At 61.5% G+C, this 21,113-nt stretch overlaps 2 protein-coding genes across 2 annotated transcripts in view; both read right to left on the bottom strand.

The window, feature by feature from the left end:
* Positions 1 to 170: 170 nt before the first annotated feature.
* ISYNA1 (inositol-3-phosphate synthase 1) lies at positions 171 to 3,344 on the bottom strand. The gene is made up of 11 exons (XM_052643949.1): positions 3,312 to 3,344; positions 3,077 to 3,205; positions 2,763 to 2,924; positions 2,263 to 2,395; positions 1,987 to 2,180; positions 1,650 to 1,799; positions 1,353 to 1,568; positions 1,076 to 1,240; positions 876 to 989; positions 583 to 800; positions 171 to 458 (listed from the first exon to the last, which is right to left on the bottom strand). Exons 2-11 carry the CDS (start codon positions 3,194 to 3,196, stop codon positions 257 to 259), a joined length of 1,674 nt encoding a protein of 557 aa, XP_052499909.1. The 5' UTR covers positions 3,197 to 3,205; positions 3,312 to 3,344; the 3' UTR covers positions 171 to 256.
* A 5,442-nt stretch (positions 3,345 to 8,786) lies between these two features.
* ELL (elongation factor for RNA polymerase II) overlaps positions 8,787 to 21,113 on the bottom strand; it is a 75,509-nt gene continuing 63,182 nt past the window's right edge. Inside the window, exons 7-12 of the mRNA XM_052642961.1 lie at positions 16,605 to 16,701; positions 14,977 to 15,463; positions 11,223 to 11,289; positions 10,782 to 10,953; positions 9,727 to 9,771; positions 8,787 to 9,061 (exon numbers count right to left, since the gene is read on the bottom strand). Of these exons, the coding sequence (XP_052498921.1) occupies positions 8,945 to 9,061; positions 9,727 to 9,771; positions 10,782 to 10,953; positions 11,223 to 11,289; positions 14,977 to 15,463; positions 16,605 to 16,701 (985 nt within the window). The 3' untranslated portion in view covers positions 8,787 to 8,944. The remainder of the gene's footprint in view (positions 9,062 to 9,726; positions 9,772 to 10,781; positions 10,954 to 11,222; positions 11,290 to 14,976; positions 15,464 to 16,604; positions 16,702 to 21,113) is intronic.

Here is a 21,113-nt window from a genome sequence, read left to right as displayed (position 1 = left end):
GTGGGGGCGGGGGGTGCGGTTCTAGAAAGCTCGGGAGGGTTGGGGCAACAGAGTTGGGAAGGGGAGGTAGGAGTCTACTGATGAAAAATGGAGATGGGGCTGGAGTTGGGCGGGTTTAGGGTTGCAGGCGCCAAGAATACAGATGTGGCTCATATTGGTACTGGGTTTATTGTCTTCAGGGGGCCTAGAAGGGTCGGGTCCTGGGGAGCAATGGGGGCAGGAGTTACGGGGAGCCATAACTCGTAGGGCCATGGCCTTAGGTGGTGGGCATCTGGGGTGCCTCAGCCTGTGAGTGCCCATTGGCATCACCAGTACAGCCATTGGGTGCGGTCAGCGCAGCTCCTTTCTTGCAAAGCCCCGGGGAGGCGGTGGCCAAGGGCCCAACTCTCTGGAGGACAGGGCGTTCCATCTTGTGCTCCAGAAGCATGTGGTTCTGCGGCGGCAGCCCTATGCAGGCCCTGGGGGATGATCAGGGCTCAGCAGGGCCAGACCCGGAGAGTGCCGTGCAGCCCCTAGGCCCTGTGCACAGCCCCGCCAGCGGACATCCGGGCGTGGATGGGGACCCCCGAGGCCGGGGCACACCTGAGGATGTTCTCGATGCAGCTGCGCTGGCGGAAGAGCGCATTGACCACGGGGCTGCCGGGCGGTGCCAGTGGCGCCTTGAAGAGGAAGCCGAGCAGCGACAGCACCGGATGGAAGCTCTGCGGGTCCGGGTCGACGTCAGTGCAGAAGCTCACTCGCTGACACAGTTCAGTCAGCAGGGCCAGGTCCAGCATGATGGGTGCGGCCAGGAGCGAATCCTAGGGGGCCAGCGGGTCAGGAGGTGGGCCGGGCTGGCGGCCGCCCCGCTGCTCCTGCCCCCTCGCGCCCCACACCTCGCACGTGTTGTGCAGCACCAACGTGTTGGTACCACCCAGCATCAGCTCCGATGTGTACTCATCCAGGGCACGCTTGCTGTCGCCCACGTATGGCACGTACTTGATGACCACCTGGGGGGCGGCACGAGGTCACACGGGTCCCTCGCTTGGGCGCTCCCTCGCCCCGGCCCCTGCCCCCACTCCCGCGCCCCACGCACGCAGTGGTCGGGCTGCTCGCCCGGCGAGTAGAGCACCGGGTTGCTGTGCACCATGTCGTCCACCACGCTGCTCTTGGACACCTCCTTGGAGCGGAACTGTGGTGGCGCTGACAAGTTCTGCCCGTCGTTGTTGCCCAGGTGGTTGTAGCTCACGATGGACATGGTCTAGGGGGACAACGGGATCCGCGGTAGCTGCAGGCCTCGCAGCACACAAGCCCAGCCCTCGGGGGTCCAGGCCTCCCCTTCCTGAGCTGAGCAGTCCCCCAGGCCCACACACCTTGAGGCCAGAGCCGATAAGGAAGTCCACGAGCACAGACTTGACCTTGGTCTGGCCCGACTTGAAGTCGTCTCCACCCACAAAAACGCGGCGCTGCCATGCGAGCTCGAGGGCACCAGGTACCAGCGTGTTCTGTGGGGACCCGTTGAGGAAGGCACAGCCCTCCAAGATGCTGGCCACGGCAAAGAGTGTGGAGGGCGACACTTCCAGGCCCAGCTGCAGGCAGAGGGGGCCAGTCAGCACAGAGGAGTCTTTGGGGGCTGGCCCTGATCCCACTCGGCCCCTGGGCTCACCCACCTGGATGGTGCGCAGCAGGTTCTCAGCAGTGTCATTGAGGCCTGGAATCACTTCGCAGAAGCGCTCCGTGTTCGCTGTCCACAGCACGATGACTTTGTCCAGGCCGGCGCTGGACCGGAAGTCGCGGATGTCCCTACGGATCTGCTCCAGCTGGGGATGGGGAAGGTAAGGGGAGGTTGTACGGGCTCATCCGACCTGTGGAGGCCTGGGCTACTCAGTTTCCCAAGTGCGCTGGACCCTCGGGATGGGAGCATGGGGACAAAAGAGGGAGAACAGGTGCGGGGGGTGGGGAGGACAAATGGCTGGGAAGAACAAGTGGCACGGGGCGGGGCTGCACCTGCTGCGCGCGCGTGCCCGGGATGACGTTGTCGGCGCGCGCGCTCTGGTTAGCTGCGATGAACTCCGGGATGTAGACAGAGGGCCGCGGGCGCATGGCCTCCATGTGCGGCCAGAGTTGCTCCTGCAGTCCCCAATCCAATACCTGTGCGCGCCGCATCGCCTCCGCCAGGTTCAGCGAAGATATGTCCCAGCCTGGGGGGTACCCTCAAGCTCGGCCCGGCCCCAAGCCTCGGCCCCGCCTCCCGCCCCACCCCCGGCCCAGGGCTCCGCCCACCGTCGAACACGAGGTCGTCGGGCGCCACCATGGGCAGCAGCGAACTGAAGGGCACGAACACTTCCTTGCCCTCGGCGTCCAGGCCCAGGCTAACAGTGCCGGCCTGCGTCAGCGAGCCGTAGTAGTTGGCCTCCTGGGGGGCGGCAGTGGGAGCGGAGTGAAAGGTGGGCGTGGCGTGGGGAGGGCCTCGAGCCGGCCAGGGCCCCGCCCGGCACCCGAAAGCTCCGCCCTGCTTTTGGGCACCTCCCCTCGGAGCTCCAAGCCTAGGCGGAAGCCGCTCCGCTCGGGAGGTCCCACCCTGAAGCCCTCCCACACCTTAGGCTCCGCCCCCGAAAGACCCCTGAGGAATCCCCGCCCCCCCGTGGAAGCCCCGCCCAGAGTCCGCCCGCAGCCAGAAATCCCGCCCCCTATGGGCCCACTCCTCCGTTGGAGCCCCTCCCCCGCCGCAGGGATTCCAGCGAAGCCCTCTCTCCGACCGAGCCCCACCCGACCCCCCCCACCTTGCGGCCGGTGCGCGTGGGCCAGGACAAGCGCAGTCGGTTGGCCAGCACGGCAGCGGTCAGCGTGGAGCCGTTGTTGCCGCCCCAGCCGACGAGCATGACCCCGAGCCGGGGCACCTGCCGGGCGGTTCGGAAAGTGAAGCGCGTGGACGTGGGGTGCACCTGGGGGCGGGCAGCAGGGTGAGCCGGGGGCCGCAGGCCCCTCACCGCTCGCTACTACTGGGCCGGGGGTCGCAGACGTTGGGCAGTTCCCGCTCCCTCCCCGCTCCCTGACTCCACCGGCCCCGTGGCCCGCCGGACGGCCCCTCGCCTACCTTGAGGACGCCGCCCTCGCGGCTGACGCTTGTCGTCCGGTACTCGTACTGCGCCTCGATGGTCTCGGGGCTGTAGACCACGTCGGGGCTCTCGACCACGAACTCAGTTGCGGCCTCCATCGCGACAATCTGGGGGCGCGGGGTTGGCAGGAGGTCAGCGGGGTCCCAAGAACTGGCCGAGGCAAGCCGACTTCGGTCCCCAGGGAGACTGCACCCCTCTCGGGGCGGCACTCACCGATGCAGAGTCGGCGGGGGCAGCGGCAGACGGCTAGGGATCCGGGCGCGCGAACTCCAGAGAAAAGAGCCGCGGCTCCACCCCCGCTCCGCCCCTCGCTCCGCCCGCGCGCGGGAGGAGGGGCGCTCGCGGCGGGGGGAGGGCGCGCACCGACCTGGGGCTCGGGTTCGAGGCCTTTCGGTCCCGAGCCTCCGCCGCTGTCTGGTTCTTGGCCGGCCGGGCAAATAACCTGGGCCCCAGCCCCCCGGCCCTAACTCGGCCCTCGTGAATCACTTAGGACCCCCGGCCGCCTATCCCCACTGTACAAAAGAGGACTTTAAAGCTGTAAGGGAGCGCCAAGCCCCAGCCACGAGGCAGGAGTTTGAGTTAGGCTGGGAAACTCATTATTTGGTGGGTTGGAGGAGGGGGCGTCTCTAGAGAAACTAAGGCAAGGGAAACTGAGGCAGAAGACTAAGCGAGGAATCGGATTTCAAAGCGTGACACTCCTCCAGCCCAGGCTCCCTCCTCTTCCCCCTTCTTGAGCAGCAGTCAGACTCTCCACTCCCACAGGGCTCGTCAGGAGAGGGACTAAGGGGGAACTGTGAGTTCTCGGTGCCCCCACCTGTAGCAGGAGCGCCTATCAAGGGCAGGGCTGGGGTGGGGGCGGGCGGGGGGAGAGACTGCTCCTTGGGGAAGCGAGGGAAGGCGATGGGCAGGGCAGAGGCGGCCAGCTGGGAGGAGCTAGGCCTGCACAGCTCTGAGCCCCTCTAAGCGCCCAGTGATAAAGGAGCGTGGGAACCCGGCAGGCGGGCGGGGGCGGCTCCCCCAGGAACTTTCCAAAACAAGCGGCCTCCTCCGGCTGGAAAGTTTCCACCCCTGGAACTGACCCAAAAGGTGGATAGTTGGGAACGTTTGCAGGAAACATGGTCAAAGTCTGGCCTTGGGGAATGGGGGCTCTAAAACTAGTCCAGACTTTGCCCTTAAGGGGTTCCAGTTGTGGGGGAGTCAGAAGTGAACTGGGGGGACTTCCCTGGTGGCCCAAGGGTTAAGAATCTGCCTGCCAATGCAGGGGACATGGGTTGGATCTCTGGTCCAGGAAGATTCTACGTGCCGCAAGGCAACTAAGCCTGTGCACCTCAACTGCTGAGCCTGTGCTTCAGAGCCCCACTGCAATGAGAAGCCCCAGCTCACCACAACTAGAGAAAGCCTTGAGCACCACAATGAAGTCCTAGCACAGCCAAGAATAAGTAAGGAGAAGTGAGGGGGGCACTCCCAACCAGAGGGACCTGAGAGGCAGCGGTGGGCAGGGCAGGCTGCCTGGAAGAGGTGGCTGCTGGACGGTGTCTTGAGATAATGAAGACATCTCTTATCAAAGAAAGATATGAAGAGCTGCCTAGACGAAAACCTGGGGGACTGGTTTTAGGGGCAGATGAAAAAGGGCTGGCTGCGAGGGGGAGGGAGGCAGTTTGGTCCCCAAATCAAGGTAGACCCTCAGGGCTGGGGACGGGGCATTCGATAAAATAAATATTTGGGTTTTGTCCTGCTTTCTGGCTTGGAGATTGAGTTTGATCCCTAATTGCCAGGGTCTTCCCTGACAGTCCAGCAGTTCCGCACTTCCACTGCAGGGTGCTGGGGCTCAATCCCTGGTCAGGGAACTAAGGTCCCGCATGCCCAGCAGTGTGGCCTAAAATTAGAAGAAAAAAATTATCAGTGGCCAGTGATTTATTCAGTCATGGAAGCTCTGTAAAAGCTCCTAACAATGGGGTGTGGGTGAAAACATGGAGATGCTGGGTGACACCTGGGGAGGTCACGGCAGCCCTGTGCCGTTCCCCACACCCTGCTCCCCTCCATTCAGCTGTTGAAGTGTTTGCTTAGCACTGTGAGCCATTCTGGCAAACCTCTGAGGGGGTGGGAGGGAACCCCTGATGTATGGTGGGTTGTTCAGAAGTACGGGTGGCCAAGGACTCGGGGCTGCTGTCTGAAGTGGGGACCTGAGCCCCATAACCTGGGAACTGAGCTTTTCGACCCCTAGTTGGTATTGGAGAATCTGCAGGAGCTGGAGCCCTCCAGGCCACGTGTCACACCACAGGACTGTGTAAAAAGACCCAGCCCTGGGGAAGCCCAGCATTCACAGGGCAGCCTGCGGTGCTGGCAGGAGGGGTGTGGGCTGAGCAGGTCCAGGCAGGCTCCCTGGAGGGGCCGTGTTGTAGTTCCGGCTACTACTAGTACTACTTGTACTACTTCTCCTAGTAGGGACCAGGTGGGGGTGTGACACGGGTGTGTGCTGCCTGCAGGTGAGAACTGGATGACCAGGGGCCCCCAATCCCACCAGTCTGCAGGCTTCCAAGGGCAAGGGCAGAAACGCCATCACTGCTGAGTGCCAGCACCCGGCCGGAGCCCGGTGCACGGGAGGCGTTGACGGATCCAGGCGCTGGCAGATGTTGTCCAGCAAGTGGCAGGGACTGCTGGGCACCCCTGAGCCCTGTAGCCATGGTGTGGGTTGTGAAGATGGGAAGTCCCCTGGAGACCTGGACTCGGGGTGTCTTGGGCTCAGGAAGGATGGTCAGGGAACTGCCTGTGGCCACAGGGCTGTGGGGGAGGCCAGTGGAAGGCTGCGGGAGGCAGGTGGGCAAGGCGAGCCTGAGGTGAGATGAGGCTGAAGCAGGCAGGGGTGTGGGGACAGAGATTTATCCACTAGAACAGCGTGGCCAGGCTGCCTAGGGAGCAGGGTACACTCTGCCCCGTAGGGCCTGCGTGACCTCCCCTCCCGCGCCCCTCAGATTCCTGGGCCGCCTCAGAACTCAGGCCAAGGCCACTGGCCAGCAGGGCCACCAGGGAGGATAAGGCCCACAGTCCCTGACCCCTGGACCCCTTTAATCCTGGTCTTATTCTTTGTTTTTCCTTCCTAAAATAAACATTCCTCTCCACTGTGTCCTTGGAGGGTAGAAACTGTCCCCTGCCTCCTGCTCCTCACCTGGAGCACAGGGCAAGGATGGCTTTCCGGCTGGTGTCCTGCGCCTGTGGGGCTCCACTGGGCCTCAGGTTCAGTATCGCTGTCCCCATGGGGGGGGGGGGGGCAAGGGGAACCCCACCCCCACCCCAGTGTGCGTCCCGGGAGGAATCATCAAACAGTGCCCTTACTGTCGTTTCCATCAGCCCAAATAAAGCACTCGCCGTGCTGCACACGGCTCCACCCCGGGGTCCCCCTGCCCGGCTCAGCCCACTCTGTGCACTCCACAGGGCCAGCACTCTGCTCAGGTGCTGGCCACGGCTCCCCACTGCCTCCGCCTCCCGTCTGTCAGTCCTCACCTGTGAGCAGGCTGGCTGGTCTGCTCTGGCACCTGCAGGGCCCTCTGCCTCAGGTCCGCCCTCCACCTGCCAACCTCATTCCTGGGCAGCGGCTGTGGCAGTCTGCCCAGAAAGCTTTCTCCATGCTCAGCCCATGCCCGCCCCCCCACCACAGTTGCCCCGTGGCCAGGTAGCCTCCTGCCCCCAGCCCACCCCAAGACAGAACCAGTCCCCCCGATCCCTGGGGAATGACATATATACTCCCAGCTTGGGCTGATTCAGTTCAGTGAATTTATTGTAGGTTGAAAAAAGATCAGCATTCACCTCTTTAGTGTACAAAAAGGACACTAGATCTTTTAAGAAAATATTAGGAAACTGAAGATGCAGACGTCTTTCAATTGTAACATTTTGGCAAAAGTGAAAAGTTCTTGTAAACACCAACTCCATGGCTCAAAATAGTTTTTCTCCACAGTACAATATTAAAAGAAAAAAAAATAGTATCAATAAGTTAGACCATATTTAATCAGCTAGAACTTTTGTCCATCAACCCCCACCCCAAGCACAAAACTCCTCTTAGCTTCATAATTCCTTAAAAGGATAAAATAAACAACAACAAAAAACAACGAGGAGGAGGAGGAAATTCAACTGAGTCCCTCGAACTGGACCCCAGGGCAGAGGGCAGGCGGGCCCTCCGGGGTGGGGCCCCTCGAGTGATCCGGCGCCACCCGAGTCTGTGCGTTCAGGCTGAGTGCACGATGGCTGTCCACAGAACGCAGGGTCCCAGGGTCTGCTCAGCCTGTCCTCCTCCATCCCAAATGAAAAACAAAAGGACAGCTACTGAAACATAAAGGATCAGCTTCCTCAGTGCTCCGGGCACCCCAGGGGCCCCGTGGAGACGCTGGGGTGGGGTGGGGCACTGCAGGCGTGACTGCTCTTTGGGAAGCCACTAGGAGACAGCCCCACAGCTTAGAAAAACAGACATGTCTACGCGAGCATTTCCGCCCTCCCTGCCTCACTAGGATCCTGGCAGCAACCCCTGCCCCCGCCCCCCGCAGTGACCCCTGGACTGGAGGTTGCAACCAGCCCCACGGCCTTCCCCCATCGTGGCTTCACTGAACGTGGCTCTGAATTCACGTGAACTCGCGCTTTAAACCCCAGCACATCCTGGCAGGGCCCCGCGCACACACACACACACACGCACACGCACACACACATACACAAACATATACATGCCCCCTGACGCTTTCAGGGACATCAGACTAGGCACAGTGACTAAGCAGCAATTGGGGTGTCCTTGGGCCAGCACCCCCAGAGAGGGGGGATCAGGCACCTTTTCTGAGCTCACTCTCCGGGGGCTCCCTGGCTCCCTCGATCCCCAGCCCCTCCCTGAGTGCAAACCCCGTGGTGGCTCTGCAAAGACGACCCCAGAACCCATACATGGGGCTGAGGGGCGGAGCGAGGTCAAGAACACGGAGGCCACTCGGCCTCAGCAGTACAAAGTGAGGAGCAGCAGCAGAGGAGAGGATGGAGGAGAGACAGACAAAACCCAACCCTGGTGCTGCAGAGCACAGGCTACAAGCACAGAAGCTCCCGGCGACCCCCGACAGCTGAGGGCCTGGAATAGCAAGGTGGGCCTGGTGGCTCCCGGCAGCTGCTCCTGGGCCAGCTGGAGTTTTCCAAATAGAGCTGCAGGGCTTGCATTGCCGAGCCCGCCCCACTCAGAGCCAGGGAGAGGCGGTGTGTGAAGGAGACCAGCTCGGGAGAGGGGCCCCCGGCGCCCCCCACCGGTTCTCTCCTCACAGAGGCAAGGCCAGACTTCCGGAGCATCTGTAATACTGTAGAAAGGACCCAGGGCAGCGTCTAGACCCTGGGCATCCAAGGAGGGGAGGCACAGGTGTAGAAAAAAGATGCTTTTTCTTTCGTACAAAAATAGACTCGAGTCTCGTCAGCAGTAGCCTGTCTTTGTATAAAACTAGAAAAGGCAAGCAGGCAGGCTGGCCTTGGAGTCTTTCTCTGACAAAAAGTTGAAGTCCCCTGTGGGGCGGCTGGCGAGGAGGGGGGCTTCTTGGGGAGCCCGTCCTAGGCAGGGGGGCTGCACAGGAGGTGTGGGGGACCTGGGGAGAGCTGGACACGCTACCTGGGTTTGTGTGACCTGTGGGCGGCCAGGCCTGCGTGGGCTCCCCTGAAAGCCGGCGTCGCTGGCTCAGATGACTGTATTCTTCCTCACGTTTATTGTGTTAAATAAATCTGTTTTCTTGTCCTTAGCTCCCCCTTGCCCCCAGCTCCCCCACCATCCACAACAGTCAGCCAGCTGAGGTGGGCTGGCCTGGCTGGTCGACTGGGACCTCCTGCCCCGTGGCCTGGGGCTAAGGCCACGCCTGAAGCTGTCGCTGGTCGTACTCGGCGATGAGCCTCTTGATGTGGGCCAGCTTGCTGTGCAGGTACTCGCAGCGGTGCTTCTCCTGGCTGTAGTTGGTGTTGGTCTATGAGAGAGCGGCCGGGGTGAGCCTCATCCACAGGGCCTGGGTGGAGAGCCCAACGCCAACCCAAGCCGCCCCGCCTGGCTGTCCCCAGCCCCCACTCACAGGCCAGAGCCCTCACGCCCTGACAGGGACCCCTGAGCGGCCCCCAGACTCCACCCTGGGAAACAGGGTCACGGCTAGGGTGAGAGGCGGGGGGAGGTGGTCACGCAGCTTCCGTGCTGGGCTGGGGTGTGGCCGGTGGGAACCACCCCCCGGCACACTCGGCCCTAGGGAACCACATGCCGGGAGATGGCCAGGGAGCCCGAGCTGGGGGCAGCCAGAGCCCGCGAGACCGCAGCTCTTCCCTGACTCGAGCGCTGAAGGACTCTGGCGGGGCCAGGAGTGGGTGGGGGACTCTGTTTCCTCCCCCTGACCTTTGAGGGAGCTGCAAAGGGCCTGGGGCTGTGCTCACCCACACTGGGAGAGTGTGCAGGGTGCAGGCGAGGGGGCACCCGAGTGCCCAGGACAGACTTAAGCTCCTCAGATATCAGCAGGGGAGGAGCTACTCTGAGGACCGGAGACCAACCTAGGGAGGCCCGCCTGCCCGCCCTGCCTCCTCTCCCAGACCGCGGCGCCGCTCACCTGATCCCACCCCACCCTAACCCCACAAGGGGATGGAGGCTCACCTTTTTGATTTTTCGATATTCCTGAAGGATCTGCCCACGAGTAGTCTGGATGAAAAACAAAAGAAAAAGTGAACAATGCATTATCTGCAGGATACCCCAACGGAGTGACCCCTTCTCCTTAGTAACGGTGGCCTGCCAGGTCACTGCATGCTTGGGGACAATGGCTGTGGCTGTGGCGTGACCGCCTGAGGGTGTACAGAGCAGGGGCTGGGCCAAAGGGGGAAACTCGGGGACACGCGCGAGGCCACACGGCAGCTGGGGGAAGGCAGGGAGCAGCTGGCAAGGCACCTTCCCTCGCACCCGGCTGGCCGGTGCCCAGGTTGAGGCCAAGCACAGAGGGCCCCTGACCACCTGTGGGGGCTGCAAGGAGACGGGAGGATGGGGGTGTCCGGGGGGTGCTCGCCTGTCCTAGACCCTCAGAACCCCCACTGGGCCTCCAATCACAAGCCATCTCCTCGGGAAATCAACCTGGCCTCCACGAGGGAGACAGAGCCTAGTACCACGGTTCATCAGGGCTGGCCCTATCGTCAGGTAACCAGCTCCGAAAGGGTCCCAAGGGGGAGGCTGGTGTCCCAAGGCCCCCTGCAGGGACCAAGCCCCCTGTGGTGAGGTCCCACTAGGGATGGCCAGGGAAATGCAAGTGCCCCAGGACGGGGAAGGGGTTGGGGCCCCAGGGAGCCTCCATCCCCTCCCCACGGCGGCTGTGACAGCTCTGACCGGCTGTGGGGTGTGGCCAGGGCCCGCCCCTCCTGCTGGGGGGTGGCGCTGAGAGCAGTAGGGGCTGCAGAGAAGCCCCAGGTGCTTGGGGTGGGGGGAGTGGGGGGACGCATGCACCCCAGCCCCTGGTTTCCTGGCTGTCTCCACTGCTGAGGCCACCCCCGGCTCCACGGTCACCTTCCACCTACAGCGCTGCTCTTGCCCAGCCTCACGGCTGAGGCAGTGGAGCTCCCTGAACAGGCCTGACTCACTCGGAGTGGGAAAGGGGGGCGGGCAGCGGGCCCGCCCAGAACAGGGGGGGCCCCGTCTGAGGGCGCGGGCGCCAGGCAGGGCACTACCTCGTACTCCTCGGAGCCCTGCGAGAGCTGCCGGAGCTGCGCGTCGAGCTGCGTGAAGCGCCGCGTGACCTGCTCGATGCGGGCGTGCAGGCCTCGGTACTCGCTGTACTCCGCGTTGAAGTCATTCTTGTAGCTCTGCCGCTGCTCCGAGGAGGAGATGGTGGCGTATTTTCTGGGGAGACGGGAGAGAGGAGCCGGAGGGGCTTAGGGGGCTGCGGCAGAGAGCCTGGAAGTGTCCACAGCCAAGTGGCCAGCCCCACCCAGGACTCAGCCCTGACTCCGAGGAGACTGGCCGTCAGGAATACACACACAGCCACAGAGTCAAGTCAGCGCACGCGCGTGCACACAGGCGGGAACACACACACACAGCCACAGGGCCTGTGCTGCCTCTGCTCACCTGCAGGATCGGGAGTGGGGGGCAGCAGGCGAGGAAGTACTCACAGCAAGTAGTCGGGCGTCTCCGAGGTCGACGTGGGGACACTTGAGCTGCTGCAGGTCCCGTTTAAACCTGCAAAGAGAAAATGTGTCTCCTGAGTCCGCACCTCGTGAGTCTGTGATGAGATCCACAGAAGGTTGATGCCCTATCGTCTGAAGGCCTCGGGGGGAGGCCATGCGGAGGGAGCCAGGATGGGCAGAGGCGGCGTGAGTCAGGACGAGCACCATCTGGCCGCCATGGGGGGCTGCCTGGGGCTGGAAGTGCCCCCTGCCAGTAGCAGAGGTGGTGAGCCAGCATGGTGTGCGTCCCCAGAGCACAGCCATGGCCATGCAGAGACAGCATCATGAGCGCAGTTTTCAGCAAGCACTCAAAAGTACGGGTTCGCTGCAGGGTCAAAGCCTGGGAAGCTTGTCCAGAGCCTTTGCTGACCCCATGTAAAAGGCCATGAAGATGAAAACCAGTGACCCCTGGACAGTTGAGTCCCAGGGGCATACCATTTTTGGGCCCCACAGAACAAAGCCAGATGGCCGCCACAGTTTTCCCCTTCCTCTCCCTGTGGATGGAGTTGCAGGCCCTGCAGGCTCTGGTCTCTGGCCCGACCATCCCCACCCCGCCACCACACCCGTCCTCCATTCTTCCCACCAGACCCAGGACTGCGAGATCAGAGGGTCAGCCCTGGGACTGTGACCTGAGACAGTGCCCGAGGCCTGCCCGGGCTACAGTCTGCTCCTTTTCCCCGGGGACTTCTTCCAGATGACCTTTGTAACCCTGAGACACAGGCGACGTTATCACTCCGCAGCGTTTGCTGAGTGCCTATTTTGGTGCCTCTCTTGAGGAGACCAGCCCTCCAGTGGACCAGCGGTCTGATGAGCCCCGTGCGGTTTTATACTCCATCCAGTGCAAGGGGAGATTCCCACCAGCGGATGGAGCCCACCCACACCCCCATCCGGGTAGCTGTCTCTGAAAAGGCTGTGGCCTCCCTGGGATGCAGCCCAACAGGCACAAACGTGCAGATTCAGCCTGCATCCCCACCTCCCACAGCCCAGGCCCGCCAGGCATCCCGCGGTGCTTCACCTTGAGGCTGAGAATCAGATGGACCTGGCAAGACACAGGGGCCCAGCCTGCGGCAGCCAACCCTCTGCAGGCTCCGCTCCCGCCCTGCACCCGGCCACCCCTGCACCAGCCCAGCTGCTTCCCACCCGTGTGCCCTCTCTCAGGGCACTGGGTGCAGGGACGTGTCTGTCGGGTCACCCTGCAGGACCCAAGTCTGGGTGCCAATGAGGGTGCCCGAGTTCCCACATACGGGTCAGCAGGCCTGAGTTTGGCCTGAATGAACCGAAGCGTGCCCCTGCCCAGCACGTGGCCTGGCCAGGAAGGTGCCCTTGGGCCACAGCCGGGGTCCACAATCTGAGCAAGAGCTGGGGGCAGGCACGAGGGTGGGTCTAGGACCCAGGAGTGGGCCCGTAGCACAGGGGGAGGAAGGTGGCAGAGGGGGGCCTTGGCGGGGTAGGGGGGCGGGGGGCACAGGTGGGCTGAGCTGAGGAGGCTGCCACACCCATCAGGGTCAGAGGCGGTCACAGGGCAGGGCTGGGACCACAGGGCAGACAAGAGGGGCAGCAGCATGCAGAAGGGTGGACTGCCTCACGGGACACAAGGGTGAGGGAGCTTCTGCACTTGGGTGCCGACCTGGAACCCTAGCCAGCGAGGCAGGAGAAACATTCAGAGGATAATGCTGCTGTTAAAGGCGGGTGGGGAGCTCTAGCCTGCACAGACGCCCACCCAGGAAAGAGCCACAGCAGGAGGCTGTGTGTGGTGGGAGCTTGGGAGGAAAGGCAGGCCCCCACCCACCGATTATCACTATCAGCTGAGCTGCCAGAGGCCAGTCAAGGGGGATCGCTTGGTGCCATACTCAACTTCTGGTGCCCCACTTGTCCTTTTGCTCCCCCTTGGGGCCCCTACTCTCTGGCTTTCCTGATCCCAAACCTCTTTCTCACCTTGGCCTGGGGCCAAGCTGCCTGTGGCTGACACACACTGGGCAGGAGCCAGAGCCTTCTGAGGCCTGCACATGGGGCTGGTCCGGGCAGCATCTTCCTGGCCTGGTCTGCTGCCTGGCCCCATAATCCTACTTCCCCGGACCCTGCCAGAGCACATGGAACCTTGCTTCTGCTGTTTGGGACAGATGGCTCCCTGAGCCCAGCTGCTCAGGTCTGTGTCCCTGGGCGGGACCCGGGTCAGATGGCCTGCGCTCAGGGAGCCAGGCTCCCTTCCCCTCCGGGAAGCCAAGCATGCGGCAGGACCGAGGGGTCCCAGAGGACTGACGGAGCTGCGAGGTCTGTCTTCATCAGACCCACCCTGGACCCGGTCTCCAGCTGCAGAGTGAGGAGCGGGCATGGCCTTTCTGGAGGACAGCTGAGGGACAAATTCAAAAGCCTGAAGGAGCAAGGGCTCCACCTCTGGTCCAGGAATGCCCCCTGCTGGGGATCCTCCTGAGGAAAGAATCTGAAAGCTACAGCAGGTGAAATGGCCCACACGGCCGGCAGGGCTGCGCCTCTGTTGCTGTGACACGCTGATTAGGTTAAATTACGTGAGAGGAAAATCACAATGGAGTCAGTATTGCTCAGAGAGCTCTCTAAAAATGGAGTCAAGAAGCCATTAAGGAAGTGTGACTTGTGCATGGCTCAGCCTGCATGGAATCTGACCTTTTGACCCCATGAAGTCATCTGCCAGGAACTCGTGACAGCTGATCTACTTATCAGACCCCCACTCTCAAACCATGTGTGATACTGTCGACTTACTGGACCCCTAACCTAAAACAAGTATTTTCTGACTGTCTCACTTGCGTCAGAGTTAAACTGTTCTCACCAGAAATGTTTAACAAACTCAAGGCTTTTGGTTTTCATAAACCCAACTCTTGCTCTTCCTAAGAACTCGTGGTCACCTGAACCTATGTCTCCCGAATGGTAATTCTTAAGGCCCTACAGAAACCATTTCCCTATTTGCAGCCTCCAGAGTTATTTTGGGGTTGCCAGTAGCCACAAGGGGTGCTCAGCTCAGATGCCTGGGGCTTTAACTGGGAGTGGGGAGGCTCTGGGGGTGAGGATGCCGCCCCTACGAGCCCCAGGCCCTCGAAGGTCTCCCTGCTCAGCGTAGAGTCCTGGCAGCCTCACACCCCTCATCCCGCTGAGGGTCTCCCGAGCGCCAGCTTCCCTACAGGCTGCACGTGCGAGGCCCTGCTCTGGCTCTTACCAACTGCTGTTCAGTAGACGAGTCTCCCACCTCCTCCTGGACCCGCCTCTCAGACCCTCTCTCTGCAGGTTTGCTCCACAGGTCACAGCAGGTCCGCAGTGATCCAGGGACCCCCTCCCCACCAAGTCCTGACCCCCGCAGCCAACCCTGAGCCCCAGACCCCTGCTGTGTGCTGTGTCTGGGGTCTCTCTGCAGCCAGAACTGGGCCCTGGAGTTGTTCTCCCTGTGAAATATCCCCTCCCGTGAGCCTCAGCTCCAGCAGGCTCTGTGCCCCCGGCCCCCATGGCTGGCCTGGCACACACCTGACTATAGGAGCCTTCGAGAACACCACCTCCAGGGCAGTCACGTGAGCCAGTGCGAGGACACAGAGGGCCTTAATGTGCAGGGTGGGCCCAAGTGGGGACTCAGAAGGCAGCCCTCTAGGCATCCTGTGGAGTGAGGGTGCGTGGGCACAGGCCTCCAGTGACTCTCCCTTCTGCAGAGCCCTCTGCCCCTCGACCTCCTGACACCTACCCGGGGTGACTGGTGGGGCAACTGGAGGGGCTCCAGGGGGGCCCGGCATCTGGCTGAGTGGCCGGTCCCGGGGCCTGTCCTCAGCTGCCCTCTCCTTGTCTTTGTGCTTCTTGGATTTCTTCTTGGATTTGCTGTGCAAGGAGCTGCCGTGGGGCCTGCTGGGCTGGGCACAGTCCGTCAGCAGGGGCATGCTGAGGCGCTCAGTAGGGGCTGGGGCAGCCACTTCCCCACGCTCACAGTCCCGGCCGCTGTGGCCCAGGTCGTTGCTGACATCGGCCAAGGGGTCGTGGGCCCGCGGCGGCTCCAGTCGCAGGGGCAGGTGGGTGTCCGTACCAGCCAGGGGGCCCGGGGTGGGCAGCAGGCCCTCGCGGCCGAGGGTCGCGCTCAACTTCCCGTTGACTGTGGGCTGAGCTCTCTGGGTGAAGTGCGATATCCTGGGTTTCTTGTGGGCCAGAGGGTCAATGAAATCAGGAGGCTGCGGCCGTTTCTGTGACGGAGAGGAGAGAATTTCAGGAGTGAGCCGGTGCCTGGAGTCACTGTGTGCCCCAGGGAGAGGCTGGGCGGCAAGAGGCCAAATTTGAGCTGACCGGTAGCCCCACCACAGGCCCTGAGGGAACCAGCGCCCACAGGTAGGGCCACTCTGACCACAAGGGGGCGCGCGAACACCACAGCAAGCCCGAGAGGCCCAGAGCTGGGGGCCTGCCTGCCCAGGGACCCGGGGGGGGGGGGGGGGCGGTGACGGGCCAGCAGGGCAGAGAAAGGGCGGCTGGGCCATCAGTGGACCCAGTTCAGCCCATAAGGGCCACCCCTGGGAACTGGTCTAAAACATTACTGTGCTCAGCATCCCCAACGGAGCCCAGTCTGAGTGACACAGGGCAGGCCCCACAGGCCAGGACTGTCCTCCCCAGGGCCCTTGAATCCCCATGGCACCCCTGTCACATGGTGCAGGCCTCATCCCCATTCACAAAGGAGAAGACTGAGGTCTGGAAGGCAAGGCAAGAGCAGAGGTACAGAGCCAGGATCAGACCAGTCGGCCTGGGTCCACGGTGCGGCAGTGTGGACCAGAGTGAAATGAGGCCCTGCCCTCCACGCCTCAGCCACCGGGTGCCCTGGGAGGCTTCAGGACCTAAGCCGGATGCCTCCAGGGGGAGGCAGAGTGGGGAGGAGAGCTGCTGGCCAAGCAGGGGACAGAGACATGGGACTCACTGGTCAGAGCACGCGGGGGGAAGAGACAGCTGTCACCAAACAGCTTGACAACGGTGAGGGACCCCACTGCTGAAGATCAAGCCCCCAACAGCAAGGCCCTCCCCGCACACCCTTCCCGCCTACTAACACAGCAGATCCTGCTGGGGACACAGTGATTTTTAGAGCAGCCCTGGGAGTCAGAGGCCTCCAGTGGCCAGAGTGGCCAGCGGCCCGTGCGCCCTCAGCCACACTACCCCGACAGGCAACCCAAGGAACCTATCCAGGTTCCAGGCCTGGGACCCCCCCAGCCCCCAGTCAGCTGCTTACACCTTCAAGAAAACTCGCCAGCCCTGAGTCAGAGGCCCAACAGGCTCCCTGAGAAGCAAGGTCAGGCCCACCGCCTCTGCTGCAGCCCGCCCACCCTCCCCGCCAGCCGCTCCTACCTGAGGGGGCGAGGTTGAGCTCCCGTGCTCGCTCGGAGGACTGTTGGCAGCAAGTTCCCCAGGGAGGCCCCCTGTGCTCTGTGGCTGGCAGAGTTTCCTGCAGAGGAGAATCAAGGCAGGTTGGAGGGTCCCGAAGCAATGCCCTCCCTGCGAGGCGCACCCAGGCCCACCCACCTCTGCACTGCCACTTGCACCCAGCATCTGGGGGAGGGCCTGGCTCCTCGCTGAAGCATGGCAGGGCTGGGCGCGACGGGCACGCCTGGCAGACAGAGAGCAGTCAAGCGCACCGAAGCGGCCCTGTGGCCACGGCCTCAGCCTCACGGTCAGAAGGCCGGCCACGCTGAGCGCTCTGTGCCCAGAGAAGGGCCAGCTGACCAGACGCTCATCTTGACTTCCATGACCATGGAGACCGGGACTCTCGGTGCAAAACTGACCAGACACTCAGGGTCCATGCTGTGTCTCCATGGGAGCTACAGACATTGGGTGTTGGCCCTTTTTAAAAAAACATCTGGTCCTTACTTTTATAAACAACTGTCATCCCAATAACAACGCTCACTGCAGAAAGAGAGTGCAAAAGAGGGCCGAGATGCCCTGCTCTGAGGTGGGAGGGCCCCCGCCCCCAGATTCAGCTCCCATCTTCCTGGGAGCCCGGCCCCAGGACCTCCAGGGATGGCAGGAGCAGTCAGCAGACCACCGGAATCAGGTCAACAGCGCAGCCAGGGATGAGAGAAGCAACGCCCCGACGCTTGACAGACAACGGAGGCGCTGAGAGTCACCCTGGCTGGGTGGGGCTGGCCTCTTGAACTCCTGGAGGCCGAGAGTCTCAAGGGAGCCCAGGCACCCAGCTGGCCCCCACGCCCTGCAGGAAGCCGAGCTGAGGTCTGGGGCCACGTCCGCTGCTCCAACCAGTGGCCAGCAAGCACCTCCCTGACCCTCAGCCGCACTCCAGACTCTGGAGGCTGCCCTCCCCACAGTGGCCTGAAACGCAAGGAGAGCCGAAAGGAAGGTTCCAAGAATGGGTGGGGCAAGTCTACTGTCCAGCCCTGTGGAAGCAACCAGAGCTTTCAATCAAAGACAGAGAACCAGGTGTTCACATCCATTCTCTCTCAAGTCCCCACTAAAAAGGCATAAAAGAGAAAGGGAAAAAAAGACAGCAATGCTACCTAACGAGGGAAGCGGAAGCACTAGTGGTGACTGTCCTGGAGGAGCCAAGGAAACTGAGTCCTGGGCTACAGAGCCTGCAGCGTGCGCCTCGGAGACCTCAGTGGAGGCGCCTTCCAGGCTGCCCCCCAGCAGCCCTGCTCTGGGGCCTGGCCTGCTGGGGGCAGCTGCAAGGGGAACCCCCAGCATGTTCGGGAGTAATGGAGCCCAGGCCTTCCCCAGGGGGCCAGGAGGCTGCTCGGGCCACACAGGATGGACAGAAGCATGGCCTCCAGAGGAGAGGAGACAGAGGGGCCTGTGGAAGGACCCAGAGATGCCTCAGGGCTACCAGGGAGGCTGGACTGCCAACAGCAAAGTTCTGCGGAGGCGGCACCCCGGCTTCCAGGAAACAACTGTCAGGCCCTGAAACAGACAAGACGACGCATTTGAAAGGACAGAGAGCAACCAAGCCGCTGTGCCACAACTACTGAAGCTGAGCCCCAGAGCCCGTGCTGCACGACAGGAGAGGCCGCCGCAAAGAGAAGCCCGAGAGCCGCAACTGGGGAGCAGGCCCCTCGCCGCAGCTAGAGGAGAGCCCGCGCAGCAACAAAGACCCAGCACAGCCACAAATAAAGTACCGTTTAAAAAGAAGGAGAGAGAGACTCTAAGAGGATGAAAATGTTAAATCCACCAGAAACACACCGGCCTTAATAGCCTCAGAAAGACAAAGATCTGAAATGCACACCTCTCCAAAGAAAACATAAAATAGCCGATAACTGCAGGAACAGATGCTCAACATCATTCCTTGCTCATCCAGGGAAACTCAAATCGATACCACTATAAAATACAACTTCACACTGCTTAGAACTTAAAAAAAAGAAAATATAGCAAGTGTTGGTGAGGCTGTGGAAAAACTGGAATTGGGCACTGCTGGTGGGAATGTGAAATGGGGCAGGCACTGAGAAAAAGCGTCTGGCAGTTCTTCAGAAAGTTAAACACAGGATTACCACATGGCCCTGCAATTACACTCCTCACGATATAGTTGAGAGAACTGAAAATCGGTGTCAGTTATATTTGCATCCTTGTACACAAATGTTCACAGCATCACTGTACACAATCCCGAGAAGGTGCAAACAGTTCACATGCACACTGACAAAAAAATAAATAGGCACAACTCAGACACAATAGATATGGAAAACAACCAAGAACCAGGCTGTAGAAAAGAACGAAGCTCTGCCACACGCTAAAATGTGGAGAAACCTTGAGAACATAACACTGAGTGGAAGAAGCCAGACACAAAAGGCCACACAGCACACAGTCCCATTGATAACAAGTGTCCAGAACAGGCAAATCCAAGAGACCAGAGGCAGATTGGCAGCCGCCAGGGGCGGGGGGCGGGGCGTGACCGCTAATGCAGGCTGTTGGGTTTTTGGGGGGGATAAATGGTTTGGAACTAGATGGAGGTGGTGATTGCACCCTGGGAACTAGAAATGATGGCAAAGAGAGACAGATGGGAGCAGCGGAAGAACTCTCCCCAAAGTAGAAGAAATAAAAACAAGCCACCAGGAGGACAAGAGTGAATGGTGTGGGAGCACGGCCTCCAGGGGCAGACTGAGGAAGCCGCCGGGAGGACACTGGGGCCTCCCGCAGCCTCACCGAGGACGCAGACGACGAGGCCAGCGTTCAGACTGCCAGGGCCACCGGCCCCCGGCCCCAGCCGCCCTCCATGCCACCGCAGGCCAGGGAGGGAGCTGACGAGGCATCTGCGGCCAGACCTTCAATGTGGAGGGAAAGCGCCTTCCCATCTAGAAGGCTGCTGCTGCTGCTAAGTCACTTCAGTCCCGTCTGACTCTATGCGACCCCATAGACGGCAGCCCACCAGGCTCCCCTGTCCCTGGGATTCTCCAGGCAAGAACACTGGAGTGGGTTGCCATTTCCTTCTCCAATGCGTGAAAGTGAAGTCACTCAGTTGTGTCCGACTCTACCAGGCTTCTCCGTCCGTGGGATTTTCCAGGCAAAAGTACTGGAGTGGGGTGCCATTGCCTTCTCTGATCTAGAAGGCTAGATGTGGCCGACTGGTGTGCTGGCCACCCAGGTGTGGAGCTGTGGCAGACAGACGTCCCAAAGCGTTCTCTGAGAGACGCTCCAAGAGCTAGGTTCCTTCAGCATCGGGGCAGAATCCCAGATCCAGAAACAGGAGGACTTGCGAGGGAGGGAGGCAGCTCCCTGTGGAAGCCCTGGCCCCTTGAAAGTGATGAAAGGCCATGAGACAACCAGAGGGAGCTTGTGGCTGGACGTGAAGGACACAGAAGGCTGAGCACTTGGCCAAGCAGGTTACCAACTATAGGGAAAGTGCACTGCCTGTGAGACAGACCGAGGCTCGGGCTGTCTAGGCTATGCCCTGGGGGAGGGGAGGCCAGGACAGGGCAGGTTGGGGGACTGATTTCAAGGCCACATGGGGTCCAGGCCTCATCCTGCACTGGGACATCCAGACTGCCTGGGACAGGCCAGGCCTGAGCCGTTACACACGGGGACTGAAAGCACGGAGGAAGCATCCAAATAATCAGCTGAGGGCTTCCCTGTGGTCCAGTGGTTAAGAAGCCACTTGCCAAGGCAGGGGACACAGGTTTGATCCCTGGTCCAGAAAGATTCCACATGCTGAGGAGCAATTAAGTCCATGTGCCACAACCACTGAGCCCGTGCTCCAGAGCCCGAGCGCTGCGCCCAGTGAAGTATGCGCCCCAAGTCGGTGCTCCGCAACGAGGAGCCTCGGCAACGAGAAGCCCGAGTGCCTGTCTGCAGAGCAAAGCCACGGGGGTGCAGGCAGACCCTGGAAGCACAAGTGCACTCAACTCAGGTCCAAGTTTAGAACAAGCTGTAGGATAAGGGAGGCTGTAGCCCCTGGGGTAACACGAGGCCCCACACCCAGCCTGTGACAACAGGAACACCCTAAGACCTTGTTTCTCCTTCTTGCCATGAGACCCATGGCATGAAGAGCGGTTGTAACAGGGCTTTCCTCAGGGAGGGAGCAACCTAAACATGGGAAAAAAAAAGCTGCCCCGAGCAGCGCTGGGTTGTGGCTATCAGTGATATTGACCCTGACCTCTGCCCACCAATCAGGTCAAGCTCCCAAGAGCAGCAGATGCTGTCAGCTTCTGGAGAGGCATCGGGCCAGGCCACCCCCCAGCCAGCTGACCCATGCAGCCTGAGAGGAGAGCACCAAGACGGCCCAGGGCAAACATGAGGGAGGAAAGGAGCTTGGCGTGGCCCTGAGCTCCGGGAGTTAAGAACCTGAGGAACCTCCCACCTGATACCCCTCAGTATTCAGCCCAGTTTCCTAGGGACCACACCCACCCATGGGCAGACTGC

The sequence above is a fragment of the Budorcas taxicolor genome, chromosome 7, assembly GCF_023091745.1.
Source record: "Budorcas taxicolor isolate Tak-1 chromosome 7, Takin1.1, whole genome shotgun sequence".
Classification (NCBI taxonomy): Eukaryota; Metazoa; Chordata; class Mammalia; order Artiodactyla; family Bovidae; genus Budorcas; species Budorcas taxicolor.
Note: the sequence above shows the minus strand (reverse complement) of the source record. Positions and strands in the feature narration are given on the sequence as shown.